The sequence below is a fragment of the Arachis stenosperma genome, chromosome 5 (assembly GCF_014773155.1).
Source record: "Arachis stenosperma cultivar V10309 chromosome 5, arast.V10309.gnm1.PFL2, whole genome shotgun sequence".
Taxonomy (NCBI): Eukaryota; Viridiplantae; Streptophyta; class Magnoliopsida; order Fabales; family Fabaceae; genus Arachis; species Arachis stenosperma.
Genome location: NC_080381.1, coordinates 136,468,076 through 136,484,241, shown reverse-complemented (window position 1 = coordinate 136,484,241; position 16,166 = coordinate 136,468,076). Strand labels below are relative to the sequence as shown.

Sequence of the window (16,166 nt, the reverse complement as noted above, 5' to 3'; positions counted from 1 at the left end):
AATGAAATAGAGCCACTTTGAGGTTCCCTTTGAAATGAGGCATGGAACAGAGCCATTGCGAAGAAGTTCCACGAGTTACGAAGGAAACTTCGAGCTCATATTGGTCATGGGTTGAGAACGGGAATTGAACTCTATGAGATCAAATTTCCCGTTGTTCCTCAGTAGCTCAGTGGTAGAGCGGTCGGCTGTTAACTGACTGGTCGTAGGTTCGAATCCTACTTGGGGAGGTTTGGTTCATTCCGAATTCTTGAATTCGAAATGAAAGGGTTGGGTTCGCTTTGACCGTTAAAAGTAGGTAACCCGTTCCCCCTGTCTTTTGTTTGTCTCTATTGCATTCTATCTCATCGTATCCCGTTCGGTTCTGCGATATTTGAGAATCGCCGTCAATACCTCGGTGTAGGTTCGGGATACTCCCTTGTTCCACAGTCCGGGGCTATTTAAACTAACCAATTCAGAATTCTCCGATGTACTAGTATTAGCAATAGCAAGTGCATCTTTGATGCAGTCATCAATTCTCCCGAGAGGCTACAATTGCCGCGAGCAAACATATTAATGACGAGGAAGGCATTTTTGTTTTTGCTATGCTACAAATACTTTACTTGTTCTGCTATTCTGCACAAGCCTGGCTGAGGAAGAATTACGAAGGGTAAAAATATGCGGATTAAAAGCTAAAGCTTAGGACATACTTTTTTATTTAGAAATATCCACCATTTACGAAAATTTTGTTTCTTTTTTAAGAAAACAGTAAGGTAAGGCCATTCCATTTCGACAAAATACCCACACCCAAGTTCCATAGCTTTGGGTCCGCTAGCCCGATCATGATTTTCTTACCCCCAGAGGTAAGGGTCCTTACCTTTTTGGCCGGTTGTGGGCGAGGAGGGATTCGAACCCCCGACACCGTGGTTCGTAGCCACGTGCTCTAATCCTCTGAGCTACAGGCCCCATCCCGTCTCCACTGGATCTGTTTCCCGGAGTACCCTAAAACTAAAAAAAGGGAACCTTCCCTCTCCCCAGCCATTTCATTTCGGCTTAAGAAGATGTGAAAGCGCGTATCATGATATAAGTTGTAAGCAGTTCTTATTGTCTCGGCCTAAAACCTCGCCAATTGATCTTTACGGCGCTTCCTCTATCAATTGGATCTTTTATCCATAGAAAAAAGTATCTAGGCATATCTCTATTTCTTCATTTTTTTTTTTTTATTCTATGAAGTTTTTTTGTTTCCTACAGCTGATAAAAATCGTAGTTTTGAACGATATATATGTACAAAGCCTTTTTTTCTATAGTGGAGATAGTCGCACGTAATGACAGATCACGGCCATATTATTAAAAGCTTGGGGTAAAAACGGATTTCGTTCGAGTGCCCGAAAATAATATTCTAAAGCTTTTGTATGTTCTCCGTTACTTGTGTGAATAAGGCCTATGTTATAAAGTATATAACTTCGATCATAGGGATCAATTTCCAGTCGCATAGCCTCATAATAATTCTGTAAAGCTTCTGCATAATTTCCTTCAGATTGCGCTGACATCCGTTACGGTCGTCATTCAGTTCAAAGAATCTCCGCTCCAGAACCGTACGTGATATTTTCATCTCATACGGCTCCTCCTTTATGTGTATAATGAAAAAAAAATGAATACATTAAATCAAAAAAAGATTCCAGTATTCTCTCTCATTATCACCTGTGCAGGGCTAGTGTTTTTACAAGAAATCTCTAGCCAACCTTCCTGTAAAAGATCTTTTCTTAACATCAAGTTTGTTGGTACTGGATAAAAAGGATAACTCCAACAATATCTTTGTCCTCAACGCCGCTTAATTTCCCGGAATTAGTCACCTCAACACCCTTCGATGGTTATACGGGTATCCAAAAATACGAACGAGATGGATGCTTGTTGTCCCAACCATTCTTGTTAGTTCCGATCCCGAAAAGAAAGGAAGAATTTTTTTACAAAGTTTTCGTGTTGTCGATTCCTAATCGTAGTGCTTCTTCCCCCATGCCGCCTATTGCTACTAGTGGAGTAAGGTTAATCTAACTCCATAGTATAGGTATAACCTTTCGCTTAATACTAAAAATCTATAATTGAAGCATATGAGGCTGCATTAATCGGGGATACACGACAGAAGGAATTTATTTTTTATTTGTAAACTTCACCTTCAGCAAGCGTCGGTTTTTTGCCATTTTTTTACGAATAAAATAATGTGTCTTTCTCATAAGACTGAGATCGGTAAAAAAAATAATCAAATCGCACCATCTCTGTAATAAGTAAATGCCTCCTTTTCTCCCGAGGTTGTCGGAATTATTCGTAATAAGATATTGGCTACAATAGAAAAGGTCTTGTCAATAAAATTTCCATTTATCCGAGATCTAGGCATAGGTAGGAATCCATTCGAAAATTGAATTCTTTATCGCGTGAGAAAAAAGAATCCCACAAACAAAGGAATTGTACAATACAAATAGTACGAAATAGAAAAATTCCGAAATTTCTTTGTATTTGTATGTAGTAAAAGCGCTTTCTTTTTATTTTTTTTTATTATGATTAACGATATACTATTATCAACATTTGTATCACAATCTTTTTTTCATATCCACAACTCGGATACTGATGGTACACTCAAATCTAATACAAATCGAATAATAAAAGGATTTGTCAGTGGAAAAAACGTAAGAATGAGGAAACAATGAGATGGTCCTGATTTTTCTTGTCTATCAAAAAATCTCAATATTTGAATCGAGGATTCACACAGTAAGACTTATCTGATCTTTTAAATTTTTGAAATGTTCTAATTTTTAGTTGCGAATAAATTCCGAATTTTTTTAGGATATTTATTCCAATTGACTATTTCATCGAAAACTTACAGCAGCTTGCCAAACAAAAGCTAAAAGAAAAAAGAGTAAGGGTATTACTGGCATAATATCTACAATTGGATTCAAAAAAGCATAGGCTTCGGGTAATTTTGCCAACAGAAAACTACTTGAATAAAGAGCGGAGTTAATATGAATACAGACCAAACTAAAGATATTAAGCATAACAAACATTTTGTTCTTTAAAATTTGTACAATCTTTATTTATTGTCAAAATCTTTATTGTATATTTTTGTACATATAAAATATATATATTCTAATATATTAATAAAATATAATATTAGAATTATTAAAATAGAAAATATTGCTTTTTATGAATATGGCCTAGATCAACTTAAGTTTAATGGACTCTCTATCGAACTACTAAAAAAAATTGAAAGTATCAAGAAATGAAACCCTATACACCTTAAAGTTCATAAGATAGGCCGAAAAGAGAATTTTTTTGAGGTCCCTTTACTCATTATGCATAGCATTGAATAGACTGGGTATTCACCTTATCAATATCTCAAATCAATGATGGATTCTACTGGACGTCTCAACCCTTTGTCAGACTATTGTTCTCTTGTTTTGTTCCCTAAAGTGGAGTAAGACATCGATTTCTCAAAAAGATCAACTCTTTTAATTACATGATGGACTCCTTTGAAAAAAAAAAACATTGGCGCGCGTGTAAACGAGGTGCTCTACCTAACTGAGCTATAGCCCTTGCGTTCTTGATACATATTTGATCATATTATATCCAAAAATTCTTGTCAAGATGAATATTCCGTGATCAAATTCTTTTTTATTGATATTGCCTTGGTATTGCGTATATTTAATATTCCTTTTATAATCCATTGATCTGATAGACGGGTACCCCCCTTCCCTTTTCTTTCCATTTTTTTGTAAAAAATGACCTACTTAACTCAGTGGTTAGAGTATTGCTTTCATACGGCGGTAGTCATTGGTTCAAATCCAATAGTAGGTAAGTAGGTATAGGTCGAACTTATTAGCTACCATTGACTATGGTAGCTAATAAGTTCGACCTATACCTTTTTTTGTATATTTTCTTCTATTTCATTTTTTTATTTCACTTTTTAGAATTATTCGTATACACCAATTTTCTTATTGCGAAAGCATATTGATAGCCTCTACTCGTGTCCTAGCTCGTCGGAGAGATAGATTTGCCTCGATTAGTTGTCTCTTGCCTTCAGCTTTACTCAAGTTAGCTTCTGCTATTTCAAGAGTTTGTTTAGCTTCTTCTGGATCAATGTCACTACTCTTCTCGGCATCATTTACTAAAATGGTGATCTTATTATTGCCTATTCTAGCAAAACCACCCATCAGAGCCATTGTTACCCATTGGTCATTAAGGCGTATTCTCAAGATACCTATATCTACAGCTGTAGCAATAGGTGCATGATTTGGTAATACTCCAATTTGTCCACTATTAGTGGACAAAATAATTTCCTTCACTTCTGAATCCCAAACAATTCGATTGGGGGTCAGTACACAAAGATTTAAAGTCATTTCTTCAATTTCCCCTCCATTTCTAAGTTCGTAGCCTTCGCAGTTGCTTCATCGATATTACCCACCAAATAAAAGGCTTGCTCGGGAAGACCGTCTAATTCTCCAGAAAGAATCAATTTAAACCCTCTAATTGTTTCTGCTAGACCTACATATTTTCCTGGCGAACCGGTAAATACTTCTGCTACGAAAAAAGGCTGTGATAAGAAACGCTCAATTTTCCGTGCTCTTGCTACAGTTAAGCGATCCTCTTCGGATAATTCGTCCAACCCAAGGATAGCTATAATGTCCTGAAGTTCTTTGTAACGCTGTAAAGTTTGTTTAACTCTTTGCGCAGTTTCATAATGTTCTTCACCAACAATCCGAGGTTGGAGCATAGTTGACGTTGAATCTAAAGGATCTACAGCTGGATAGATACCTTTGGCAGCCAATCCTCTTGATAGTACGGTCGTAGCATCCAAATGTGCAAATGTCGTAGCAGGGGCAGGGTCGGTCAAATCGTCTGCGGGTACATAAACTGCTTGAATAGAAGTTATAGACCCTTCTTTGGTAGAAGTAATTCTTTCTTGTAAAGAACCCATTTCGGTACTAAGGGTCGGTTGATAACCTACAGCGGAAGGCATTCGACCCAATAAGGCTGACACTTCGGATCCCGCTTGGACGAATCGGAAGATATTGTCGATAAATAGAAGCACGTCTTGTTCATTAACATCTCTGAAATATTCCGCCATAGTTAGGGCAGTTAAACCAACTCTCATACGGGCTCCAGGCGGTTCATTCATTTGACCGTACACTAGAGCAACTTTTGATTCTCCAATAGTTTTTTCATTAATTACTCCGGATTCTTTCATTTCCATGTAAAGATCATTTCCCTCACGAGTACGCTCCCCCACTCCGCCAAATACGGATACACCGCCATGAGCTTTGGCAATGTTATTGATCAATTCCATAATAAGTACTGTTTTACCCACTCCAGCTCCGCCAAAGAGTCCAATCTTTCCTCCACGGCGATAAGGAGCTAAAAGATCTACTACTTTAATTCCGGTTTCAAAAATGGATAATTTTGTGTCTAATTGTATAAAGGCAGGCGCGGATCGATGAATAGGAGATGTTGTGCGAGTATCTACAGGACCCAAATTATCAATAGGTTCGCCAAGTACGTTAAAAATTCGTCCTAGAGTTGCTCCGCCCACTGGAACACTTAGGGGAGCTCCCGTATCAATCACTTCCATTCCTCTCATTAGACCATCTGTAGCGCTCATAGCTACAGCTCTAACTCGATTATTTCCTAATAATTGCTGTACTTCACAAGTCACGTTAATTTGTTGACCAACAATGTCTCGACCCTTTACTACCAGAGCGTTGTAAATATTTGGCATCTTCCCTGGAGGGAAAGCTACATCCAATACCGGACCTATTATTTGGTCGATACGTCCCAGGTTTTTTTTTTCAAGCACAGAAATCTCAGGACCAGAAGTGGTAGGATTTATTCTCATATTTTAATATATCCTTTTTTTAGTTTTAGTTAGATTAGAAGATTTTTGAAATCAAATTCAAAAAAATGCTTGATAACAAAGCAAAGTAAGTTGATCAGTTAATTAAATAGAAATAATAAAATAATAAATCGGAGTTAGTACTCTAGTTTGTACCATCCAAACAATTCAATTGTTTAACGTACTGCCTCCATTGCAATGGTTGAATTTTTCAACTTCAACCAAATGATTCAAAAAATTAATAGAATTAAATTATTAATTTGTATGAAATCTTTTCTTTTTAGTTGGATGAAATCTTTCGAAAGTCTTGAATTTGTCTATAATTATAGACAATACCGCCTATATTTTCTATGGGATTCGAACCTGAACTTTATTTACGATTTGGTTCTTCTATATCATCGGCACCTATTGCTCATATTTCATGGGCGAGCATACAATTTATACCTAGTATTTTTTTTTTTACTATTTTGACATCTAGGATTAACATATATTACTGTCAAGGTCAAGAATTACTTTTTTATTTAGATTAGATATATTTTTTTTTTGATTAAAAAAAAAGGATAAGAGATTGCGAAAAACCAAGGATTGGGTTGCGCCATACATATGAAAGAGTATACAATAATGATGTATTTGGCAAATCAAATACTATCGTTTAATAACAAACTATTCGGATTGATTGATAATATTAGTTGATCATTTTTTGAAAGATTCTTGTGAAGTGAAAGGTTTCGTTAACTACTAAGTATAGTAGTGTCGAGTAGATCTGGTTGTTGCGATAATTCTTAATTCATGAGTTGTAGGGAGGGATTTATGTCACCACAAACAGAGACTAAAGCAAGTGTTGGGTTCAAAGCTGGTGTTAAAGATTATAAATTGACTTATTATACTCCTGAGTATGAAACGAAAGATACTGATATCTTGGCAGCATTCCGAGTAACTCCTCAACCTGGAGTTCCTCCGGAAGAAGCGGGTGCCGCGGTAGCTGCCGAATCTTCTACTGGTACATGGACAACTGTTTGGACCGATGGGCTTACCAGTCTTGATCGTTACAAAGGACGATGCTACAACATCGAGCCGGTTGCTGGCGAAGAAAATCAATATATTGCCTATGTAGCTTATCCTTTAGACCTTTTTGAGGAAGGTTCTGTTACTAACATGTTTACTTCCATTGTAGGTAATGTATTTGGGTTCAAGGCCCTTCGCGCCCTACGTCTGGAAGATTTGCGAATCCCTATCTCTTATATTAAAACTTTCCAAGGTCCGCCTCATGGCATCCAAGTTGAAAGAGATAAATTAAACAAGTATGGTCGCCCCCTATTGGGATGTACTATTAAACCAAAATTGGGGTTATCCGCGAAGAATTACGGTAGAGCAGTTTATGAATGTCTTCGCGGTGGACTTGATTTTACCAAAGATGATGAAAATGTGAATTCTCAACCATTTATGCGTTGGAGAGACCGTTTCTTATTTTGTGCCGAAGCAATTTTTAAATCCCAGGCCGAAACTGGTGAAATCAAAGGGCATTACTTGAACGCTACTGCAGGTACATGCGAAGAAATGATAAAAAGAGCTGTATTTGCTAGAGAATTGGGCGCTCCTATCGTAATGCACGATTACTTAACAGGGGGATTCACTGCAAATACTAGTTTGGCTCATTATTGCCGGGATAATGGACTACTTCTTCATATCCATCGTGCAATGCACGCAGTTATCGATAGACAGAAGAATCATGGTATGCACTTTCGTGTACTAGCTAAAGCGTTACGTTTGTCTGGTGGAGATCATATTCACGCCGGTACCGTAGTAGGTAAACTTGAAGGGGAAAGAGATATTACTTTAGGTTTTGTTGATTTATTACGTGATGATTTTATTGAAAAAGATCGAAGCCGTGGGATTTATTTCACTCAGGATTGGGTTTCTCTACCAGGTGTTCTTCCCGTTGCTTCAGGGGGTATTCACGTTTGGCATATGCCTGCTCTGACCGAGATCTTTGGAGATGATTCCGTACTCCAATTCGGTGGTGGAACCTTAGGGCATCCTTGGGGAAATGCACCAGGTGCCGTAGCTAATCGAGTAGCTCTCGAAGCATGTGTACAGGCTCGGAATGAGGGTCGTGATCTTGCTCGTGAGGGTAATGAAATCATCCGTGAGGCGAGCAAATGGAGTCCTGAATTAGCTGCTGCTTGTGAAGTATGGAAGGCGATCAAATTTGAATTCCCAGCAATGGATACTTTGTAATCCGGTGGTTACTGTTCGTTCTAGATAATTGCAATTAAACTCGGCTCAATCTTCAAAAAAGGATTGAGCCGAAGACAAAGATACTTAATTTATTGCATAAACATAATATATCTATCTTATTTTTCTTTTTTATTATATCCATAAAGTTCTATATTCTAATCGATTAGATATATCTTATCTATTAGATATATATTAGAGTCTAGAAATGTAGAGTATATAAATAAATGGATATGGAATAGTTAAATTGGAGTATTTCAATAAAGAGAAATAGAAAAAATTGAATTAATAATAGTTTAGGTAAGTTTTTTGTTTGAGTCTCTTCATTGCATAATCTAATTCGTTTTTGGAATATATCCAATGGTATAAATTCCTTATCTAGAACTTCCGCCCTGTTTAGAATTTCATTGCTTAGTTTTTTTTTTTCTTCATTTTGAGAGTTCCAATAATTATTCAATTCATCATAGAAGATTTTTTCTCTTGTTAAAGAGTCTATTGTTTTACGGAGTTACACAACTATCTATTGTGAAAAACTCATTTCTTATTTGTAAATGCTCAATACCCAAGTAGGCTTTCTTAAATTTATAGTGCTTTCTGGGTCATCTCAGACCTTGATATTTTTGCCCCCCTCAAAAAAAGATATCGGGACTTTTTAACATACATTTACATATTAAATTAAAGGATTTACTTGTTACTAATGGAATCTAACCCCTGTTCTTCTTTAGATCTACTTGTTTCACTCCGATAGTATCATAAATCGAGTCAATGCATAGGAAATGAATGCATTTCAATACTATTAAGTTAAGTGAAATCGATAAGACGGAATCCGTATTAGACCACTTCACTTATTTTAGTTTTAGTGGATCTTACGAAGCCCGGTCATCCAGGACATGATCAAGTCTGATCATAGAAAAGAATCTCTTCAAGTGAACCGGCCTATCCTCTGTAGGGGGGCTTGCGCGGTGGTTGGAACAAAGAGACACATTTTATTGCAAATTAAAATGTGGCAGATATGAAAAAGTCATCCATCTGCGCGATCCAATCAATAGTTCAAGTCACACACTCCCATAATCCGTTTTTTCTTCGGAGAATCCCCCTCAACTATCAACTATTCGTGTATGTCAAATAAAAAAATAAGACGCTAATTTTGTTAAGTCTTAAGTTGCAGGGAAATATCCAAATACATGTCTTATTTTTTAATAATCCATATTTGTAGCAATGAAATACTTTTGTTCCTCCCCAAAATAAAAAATGATTGATTAGAAATATCTAGGATCCATATTCTCTATAAAGGACCGGAGATGCCTTGCTTACGTATCATTGGAAAGTGCATTAACATAAATACAGCAGTAAGAAGAGGTAATACAAAAGTATGTAAACTATAAAAACGAGTCAAGGTAGATTGTCCTACACTAGCACTTCCCCTTAATAATTCCACGACAGACGATCCTATTCCGGGAATAGCTTCGGGTACTCCTGTTACAATTTTGACTGCCCAATAACCAATTTGGTCCCAAGGTAAGGAATAACCAGTTACACCAAAAGATGCGGTCAATACAGCCAAAACAACGCCCGTAACCCACGTCAATTCACGAGGTTTTTTAAAATCGCCGGTAAGATACACACGAAATACGTGCAGGATCATCATTAAAACCATCATACTTGCCGACCATCGATGAACAGATCGGATTAACCAACCAAAGTTAGCCTCAGTCATTATATATTGAACCGAAGCAAAAGCCTCAGTAACGGTCGGACGATAATAAAAGGTCATAGCAAACCCCGTTGCTACTTGGACTAAAAAGCAAGTAAGTGTAATTCCTCCTAAACAATAGAATATGTTGACATGAGGAGGGACATATTTACTAGTTATATCATCGGCAATCGCCTGAATCTCAAGACGTTCTTCGAACCAATCATAGACTTTATTGAGATAGGTAAACCAAAGGAACTCCCCCTCTGAGAACCGTATATGAGAATTTCATCTCGTACGGCTCAAACAGAAAAACCCAATACTGGTTGTAACGGAAACGGATATGTTAAATTTAAATAATAAAAAGTTTTAAACTTCTTAATTTAATCCTATTATTCCAAATCTTATTTGAAGATAAGAAAAATATATAAATCCTTAAATTGATCTGTGCAGGGTTATAATGCCAAAATCTCAAGTCGGCGCACTCGTCTTTATCTTGATCTTTACAGGCCTCTTGAATATTCTATTTACTTCATTTTTTCTTTGATTTTTTTGTAGAATGCGACTTTTTTAGTGCCGTCTTCTTTATTATTAGTATTGATAAGAATTCTCTTGTTAAGACCCTATGAACAATTAAACAAAACCTCAGATTCATACCAGAACCACAATGATTCAAAAAAACCTTTAATGTCCAAAAATTCCCTGAGTAAGAACTGCTGGATTATCACTTATTCAAGAAAAAGATAGGATAGAATGAAAAAAGAAATCAAAAGACATTTTTTTGCTTTGATAAAAAAAAGACAAACAGTGGCAATTTTATTTGAAAGAATCAAAATTTTTTTATTTATTCTAACTTACGTATCTTCTAATAAAAATTTATTAAAGTCCGGTTGCGAGGTCGAAATATTAAGTATGAATCATAGTTCTAATACTTTTTAAAATCTATTTTATATATTCCGTGCTCCAGATACTAGAAAATAATATCTGACGGGGTAAAACCATCTCTATCAAGATGACAGATCCTTTATTTTTGTTCTGTATTTGCAATAAGATCAATTAGAACAAGTCACACACTCATATTCCGGAAATAAAGAAAGAACGAAATTCCACGGTCAAACTACCAAATTCAAAATGAACTGGCCTAGAAATAAAAAACCAAAATGGGTAAATTTACCCCTTTTATTTATTTAAAAAAATATATAAATAAAAAAGATAGTTAGTCGGTTCTTATGAATCTAATTCATAGAAATTCCGTCCAGTAAAATGGACGAATTATAAATTTCTAAAATAATAGATAGAAATATAGCAAATAAAGCCATTGCAACACCCATTAAAGGAGTAGTTCCCCACCCCGGAGCTACTTTACCATATTCTGAATTCAACGGTTTCAATAAAGCCCCTACAGTAGTTCGTCTTGGACCAGATCTAGAACTACTCTCAACGGTTTGTGTAGCCATAAATCCTATTTTTTATTCATTGAGATCTGTTGACTTTGTATACCATTTCACTGTAAATATAGGATTTTATCCTATAGATTCATTGTGGTCTTGAAATTTGAGAAAAATGGAAACAGCAACCCTAGTTGCTATCTCTATATCTGGTTTACTTGTAAGTTTTACTGGGTATGCTTTATATACTGCTTTTGGGCAACCCTCTCAACAACTAAGAGATCCATTCGAAGAACACGGAGACTAGTTGAAGTAATGAGCTCCCAATATACCAATATTGGGGCTCATTACTTCAATCGAGATAATGAAAAATCATTTCGTCTTTTTAGTTGGAACTTTAGGGGGTTCTCTAAAAAAGATAGCAAAAAAAATTATTCCTAAAGTCGAGACTAAGAGGAATGTATAAACCAATGCTTCCATAGATTTCATCCTGGTTTACAATTATAGCTTTCATACCTGTTTATTAGATTAGAGTAAAAAAATACAATCATTCAAATCAAGATTAATCAAATTCCCTATGATTTAATTTAAATCACCCCAAACAAAAGTATAGTAAAAAAGAAACAAAAAAAAAATAACGTTCTATCCGAATCAGACTATTTGCCTTCTTGTAGTCGGATCGCCCAGTTTTTGGAATGCTCCAAATTCTACTTGAGCATCCAAATCGGGGTCGATGCCAGCAAAAACATCTCGGAACAAAGTTCTAGCACCATGCCAAATGTGCCCGAAAAAGAAGAGAAGAGCAAACGAAGCATGTCCAAAAGTAAACCAACCCCTTGGACTGCTACGAAAAACACCATCTGATTTCAAAGTGGCACGATCTAATTCAAAAATTTCACCCAATTGAGCACGTCTAGCATATTTTTTCACAGTAGCGGGATCACTATAACTGACTCCGTTGAGTTCGCCACCATAGAACTCAACAGTTACACCTACTTGTTCAACACTATACTTCGATTCTGCTCTTCGAAAAGGAACATCGGCTCTAACAATTCCGTCTCCGTCTATCAAAACAACTGGAAATGTCTCAAAAAAGTAGGCATACGCCTTACAAAAAGTTCACGCCCCTCTTTATCTCTAAAGATAGGATGTCCTAACCAACCGACGGCTATTCCATCTCCATTATCCATTGAGCCCGCTCTAAATAAGCCCCCTTTTGCCGGATTATTGCCGATGTAATCATAAAAAGCTAATTTTTCGGGAATTTTAGACCAAGCTTCTGATAAACTTTGATTTTCGGCTAGCCCAGCACTAACTCGTCGATATATTTCTTGTTGGAAGTATCCCTGATTCCATTGATAACGAGTGGGGCCAAATAATTCAATCGGAGTTGTTGCTGAACCATACCACATAGTTCCAGCAACAACAAAAGCTGCAAAAAATACAGCAGCGATACTACTGGAAAGGACGGTTTCAATATTTCCCATACGCAATCCTTTGTATAGACGTTGGGGTGGACGTACACTAAGATGGAAAAGGCCCGCCAATATGCCCAATGTCCCTGCTGCAATATGATGAGAGGCTATTCCTCCCGGAACAAAAGGATCAAAACCTTCTACACCCCATGCGGGATTTACGGATTGAACCCTTCCGGTTAGGCCATAAGGATCGGACACCCATATCCCAGGACCATACAATCCTGTTACATGAAATGCGCCAAAACCAAAACAAGCCACCCCTGCAAGAAATAAATGAATTCCAAAGATTTTTGGCAAATCCAAAGAGGGTTTGCCTGTACGTTCATTACAAAAGATTTCTAGATCCCAATAGACCCAATGCCAGATAGCCGCCAAAAAGCACAAGCCCGAAAACACAATATGTGCTCCAGCCACACCTTCATAACTCCAAATACCCGGATTCGGCGTAGTACCTCCTGTGATACTCCAACCGCCCCACGAATTGGTTATTCCTAAACGAGTCATGAAGGGTATAACAAACATACCCTGTCTCCACATTGGGTCAAGAACAGGATCAGAGGGATCAAAAACTGCTAATTCATATAGAGCCATCGAACCGGCCCAACCAGCAACCAGAGCCGTATGCATTATATGGACAGAAAGTAAGCGGCCGGGATCATTTAATACAACAGTATGAACACGATACCAAGGCAAACCCATGAGAATACCCCTCTTTTTTTTTTCAGCAAAAAATAGACACTATGTAACTTTATTGCACTAGAAAAAAGATACTAAAAAATATACTATGGAACCCCCTTTGCAGTCAATTATATCTGGTAAAGGATTTATATTTGTTCTAGGTTTTTAGGAAAAATGGAACAATTCTATTCAGTAGGAACAAAAAGAAGTGGATCTATTTTATTCTATATCCGATAAATAACAATACGCAATGGTGGTGTGGGAGGACGTTGACCAAATGAATAAAAAAAAGGGATAGTTATTACAAACAGGTTCTTTGAATGATAAAAAAAGATATGTTTGCATTCACGAATAAAAACACTCATATAGGAGCAACCTCCCCTTTTTTTATTTATCATTTATAAATACAATATGATAAAATAAAGAAAAATCAATTTTTAGACAATAAACCTTTACGTTTCCACATCAAAGTTACATATATTACTTCATTTTTGTTTTCCATTTTATGCCTATTGGTGTTCCAAAAGTTCCCTTTCGAAGTCCTGGAGAGGAAGATGCATCTTGGGTTGACATATAGTGCGACTTGTCAGATATATATGGGTTATATGGGATTTCCCCGTTTTCTCCACCGATTGAGGTATCCTCTCTTTCACCCCGAAAAATATTGATTGAATCGTCATAAATCTGGAGCGTGAAGTGTAATGAAGTTCAATTAGATCGATCTTTTAGTTTTTTAGGGGGTATCCAAATTAGTATTCTCAATTTTGAATTATTTATGGTTGGCTTGACTGGACCAATAAATAAAATGAAGCATCCAGGCTCTGTTTAGACAAACCCAATTGGGTAATATACCAAGGATTACTACTTCTAGCATGTCATATATGTGAAAAAATAAATTCAGAATCAGGGGGTTCGTAGCAAAAGCAAAAAGATGTGGTATTGCAGTATTTGTCCTATATGTGCAAATAAGAATCGGGCAGATCTTTACTCAGAGTAGAACAGAAACCTAAAAGAAAAGAATTAAAGAAGCCCATTCAGAAACAAGAAAATTACATTGTGATTTAATTTTATTTAGATTCGATCTCGATGAAAACAATACATCAATGAGGAGTTAGTTCAAAAAGTTAAATACATTCTATATGTATGGATAAAAGAAGGGCTCAAAAGTCCTCTTTATTGAAAAAAAGAATTGTAAGAAAAAGACCTTTCCTTTCCCTTCGTTAGAAATTCTAAAAAGTCCATTCTGGAAAAGAGTCATAAAGTAATAAAAAAGGGGTTGAAATCTACACATTGATTTATTTTTGCGATCTTTTGTGAACCGTATGCATCAAAAGATGCATGTACGGCTCTTAAAGGATAAAATCTTATCCTAATCAACCGACTTTATAGAGAAAGACTACTTTTTTTAGGCCAAGAGGTTGATAGTGAAATATCGAATCAACTTATTGGCCTTATAATATACCTTAGTATGGAGGACGAGAACAAAGATTTGTATCTGTTTATAAATTCTCCGGGCGGATGGGTAATACCCGGAATAGCAATTTATGATACTATGCAATTTGTACGACCCGCTGTACAGACAGTATGCATGGGATTAGCTGCTTCAATGGGATCTTTTCTTTTGGCAGGAGGAGAAATTACCAAACGTCTAGCATTCCCTCACGCTTGGCGCCAATGAGTCCTTTAAAAAAAAAAGAAGACTATGCCTTCGCCAAATAAATATTAAGTAATAATAGCATGGCACTTCGAGTTCGATATTAATTTTTTCTCAAAAACCATTCGATTCTGTATCGAAAGAGTAGTATGAAAAAACCCGTAGTTACCATTTCATATGATCTATCGGAAGCCTATTTCAGTGTCACAAACTGTTTAGTTTTCGGTTTTTACACCGGAAAGGTTTAAACAATATTTATGTTATGCAAGAATATATATATATATTCTAACTATTTGAAAAAAAAAAAGACACTTTGGGATTGCTGAAGAACAGACGAAATAATAAAGCAACGGAACCATCATAGTATTTTATAAATACTTCAAACAAAAAAGGAAGGATGGTTATTGGATCATTTACTGATGCTGATCTGGGTCTGATAGACCTAGTATATGTTCTATTTCTTTGATGGAAGGTCTAAATCAATTCCATAGTAGAGCCGTATGCAATCCGCAAAAGATGCCTGTACGGTTGTTCGATTCTATCTTTTTCCTCTCTCTCGCCTTATCGTGCGGCAGAGAGGAAACCAGTATTTTGTTATATCATTAGGGTAATGATCCATCAACCCGCTAGTTCTTTTTATGAAGCACAAACGGGAGAATTTATCCTGGAAGCAGAAGAACTACTAAAGCTGCGCGAAACTATCACAAGAGTTTATGTACAAAGAACGGGCAAACCTGTATGGCTTGTATCCGAAGACATGGAAAGGGATGCTTTTATGTCAGCAGCAGAAGCTCAAGCCCACGGAATTGTTGATCTTGTCGCGGTTGCGAATTAGCAGCAATGATTCCGCGCAAATGCACGATTTTCTATTTTTTTTTTATTCATCTAATCTTCTTATTATCTTATCGGATTTCTTATAACTTATAATATTTATATAAAAAATTTCTATTAATTAATTTATAACTGATTTTTAAACATCGGGTTAAGATTGATCTAAACTAACTCAGTATGTATACGACTCACCATGCCAACTATGAAACAACTTATTAGAAACACAAGACAGCCAATCCGAAATGTCACAAAATCCCCCGCTCTTCGGGGATGTCCTCAGCGCCGAGGAACCTGTACTAGGGTGTATGTGCGACTCGTTCAGATCATAGACTAAGACAAAAAAAAAAAGGAAAAA

The 16,166-nt window shown here is 36.4% G+C and overlaps 3 protein-coding genes, 2 non-coding genes and 1 pseudogene across 5 annotated transcripts in view; 3 read left to right on the top strand and 3 right to left on the bottom strand.

Annotated features, from left to right (window-relative positions):
* The first annotated feature begins 155 nt into the window (after positions 1-155).
* Positions 156-227, top strand: TRNAN-GUU (transfer RNA asparagine (anticodon GUU)). Its single transcript has one exon. It is a non-coding gene; the product is annotated as a tRNA-Asn (tRNA).
* Positions 228-868: 641 nt separating this feature from the next.
* TRNAR-ACG (transfer RNA arginine (anticodon ACG)) lies at positions 869-942 on the bottom strand. The gene has a single exon. It is a non-coding gene; the product is annotated as a tRNA-Arg (tRNA).
* Positions 943-3,327: 2,385 nt separating this feature from the next.
* Positions 3,328-6,396, bottom strand: LOC130979822 (ATP synthase subunit beta, chloroplastic). Its single transcript, XM_057903369.1, has 2 exons — positions 4,380-6,396; positions 3,328-4,314 (listed from the first exon to the last, which is right to left on the bottom strand). Exons 1-2 carry the CDS (start codon positions 5,855-5,857, stop codon positions 3,960-3,962), a joined length of 1,833 nt encoding a protein of 610 aa, XP_057759352.1. The 5' UTR covers positions 5,858-6,396; the 3' UTR covers positions 3,328-3,959.
* A 69-nt stretch (positions 6,397-6,465) lies between these two features.
* On the top strand, positions 6,466-8,343 carry LOC130979819 (ribulose bisphosphate carboxylase large chain). Its single transcript, XM_057903365.1, has one exon. It carries the CDS (start codon positions 6,644-6,646, stop codon positions 8,090-8,092), a length of 1,449 nt encoding a protein of 482 aa, XP_057759348.1. The 5' UTR covers positions 6,466-6,643; the 3' UTR covers positions 8,093-8,343.
* Positions 8,344-9,150: 807 nt separating this feature from the next.
* LOC130980020 (photosystem II CP47 reaction center protein-like) lies at positions 9,151-13,386 on the bottom strand (annotated as a pseudogene).
* Positions 13,387-13,734: 348 nt separating this feature from the next.
* LOC130980021 (ATP-dependent Clp protease proteolytic subunit) overlaps positions 13,735-16,166 on the top strand; it is a 2,435-nt gene continuing 3 nt past the window's right edge. Inside the window, exons 1-3 of the mRNA XM_057903608.1 lie at positions 13,735-13,902; positions 14,701-14,995; positions 15,582-16,166. The exon at positions 15,582-16,166 is cut by the window's right edge and continues 3 nt beyond it. Coding sequence (XP_057759591.1) covers positions 13,832-13,902; positions 14,701-14,995; positions 15,582-15,815 — 600 coding nt within the window. The 5' untranslated portion in view covers positions 13,735-13,831 and the 3' untranslated portion in view covers positions 15,816-16,166. The remainder of the gene's footprint in view (positions 13,903-14,700; positions 14,996-15,581) is intronic.

Bases quoted from the DNA above. Each gene is read 5' to 3' on its own strand.
- LOC130979822 (XM_057903369.1), bottom strand. From the start codon at position 5,857: ATGAGAATAAATCCTACCACTTCTGGTCCTGAGATTTCTGTGCTTGAA. The intron at 4,315-4,379 runs GGGGAAATTGAA...TGTTTGGGATTC, and splicing joins GCTACGAACTTAGAAATGGA to AGAAGTGAAGGAAATTATTT.
- LOC130979819 (XM_057903365.1), top strand. From the start codon at position 6,644: ATGAGTTGTAGGGAGGGATTTATGTCACCACAAACAGAGACTAAAGCA.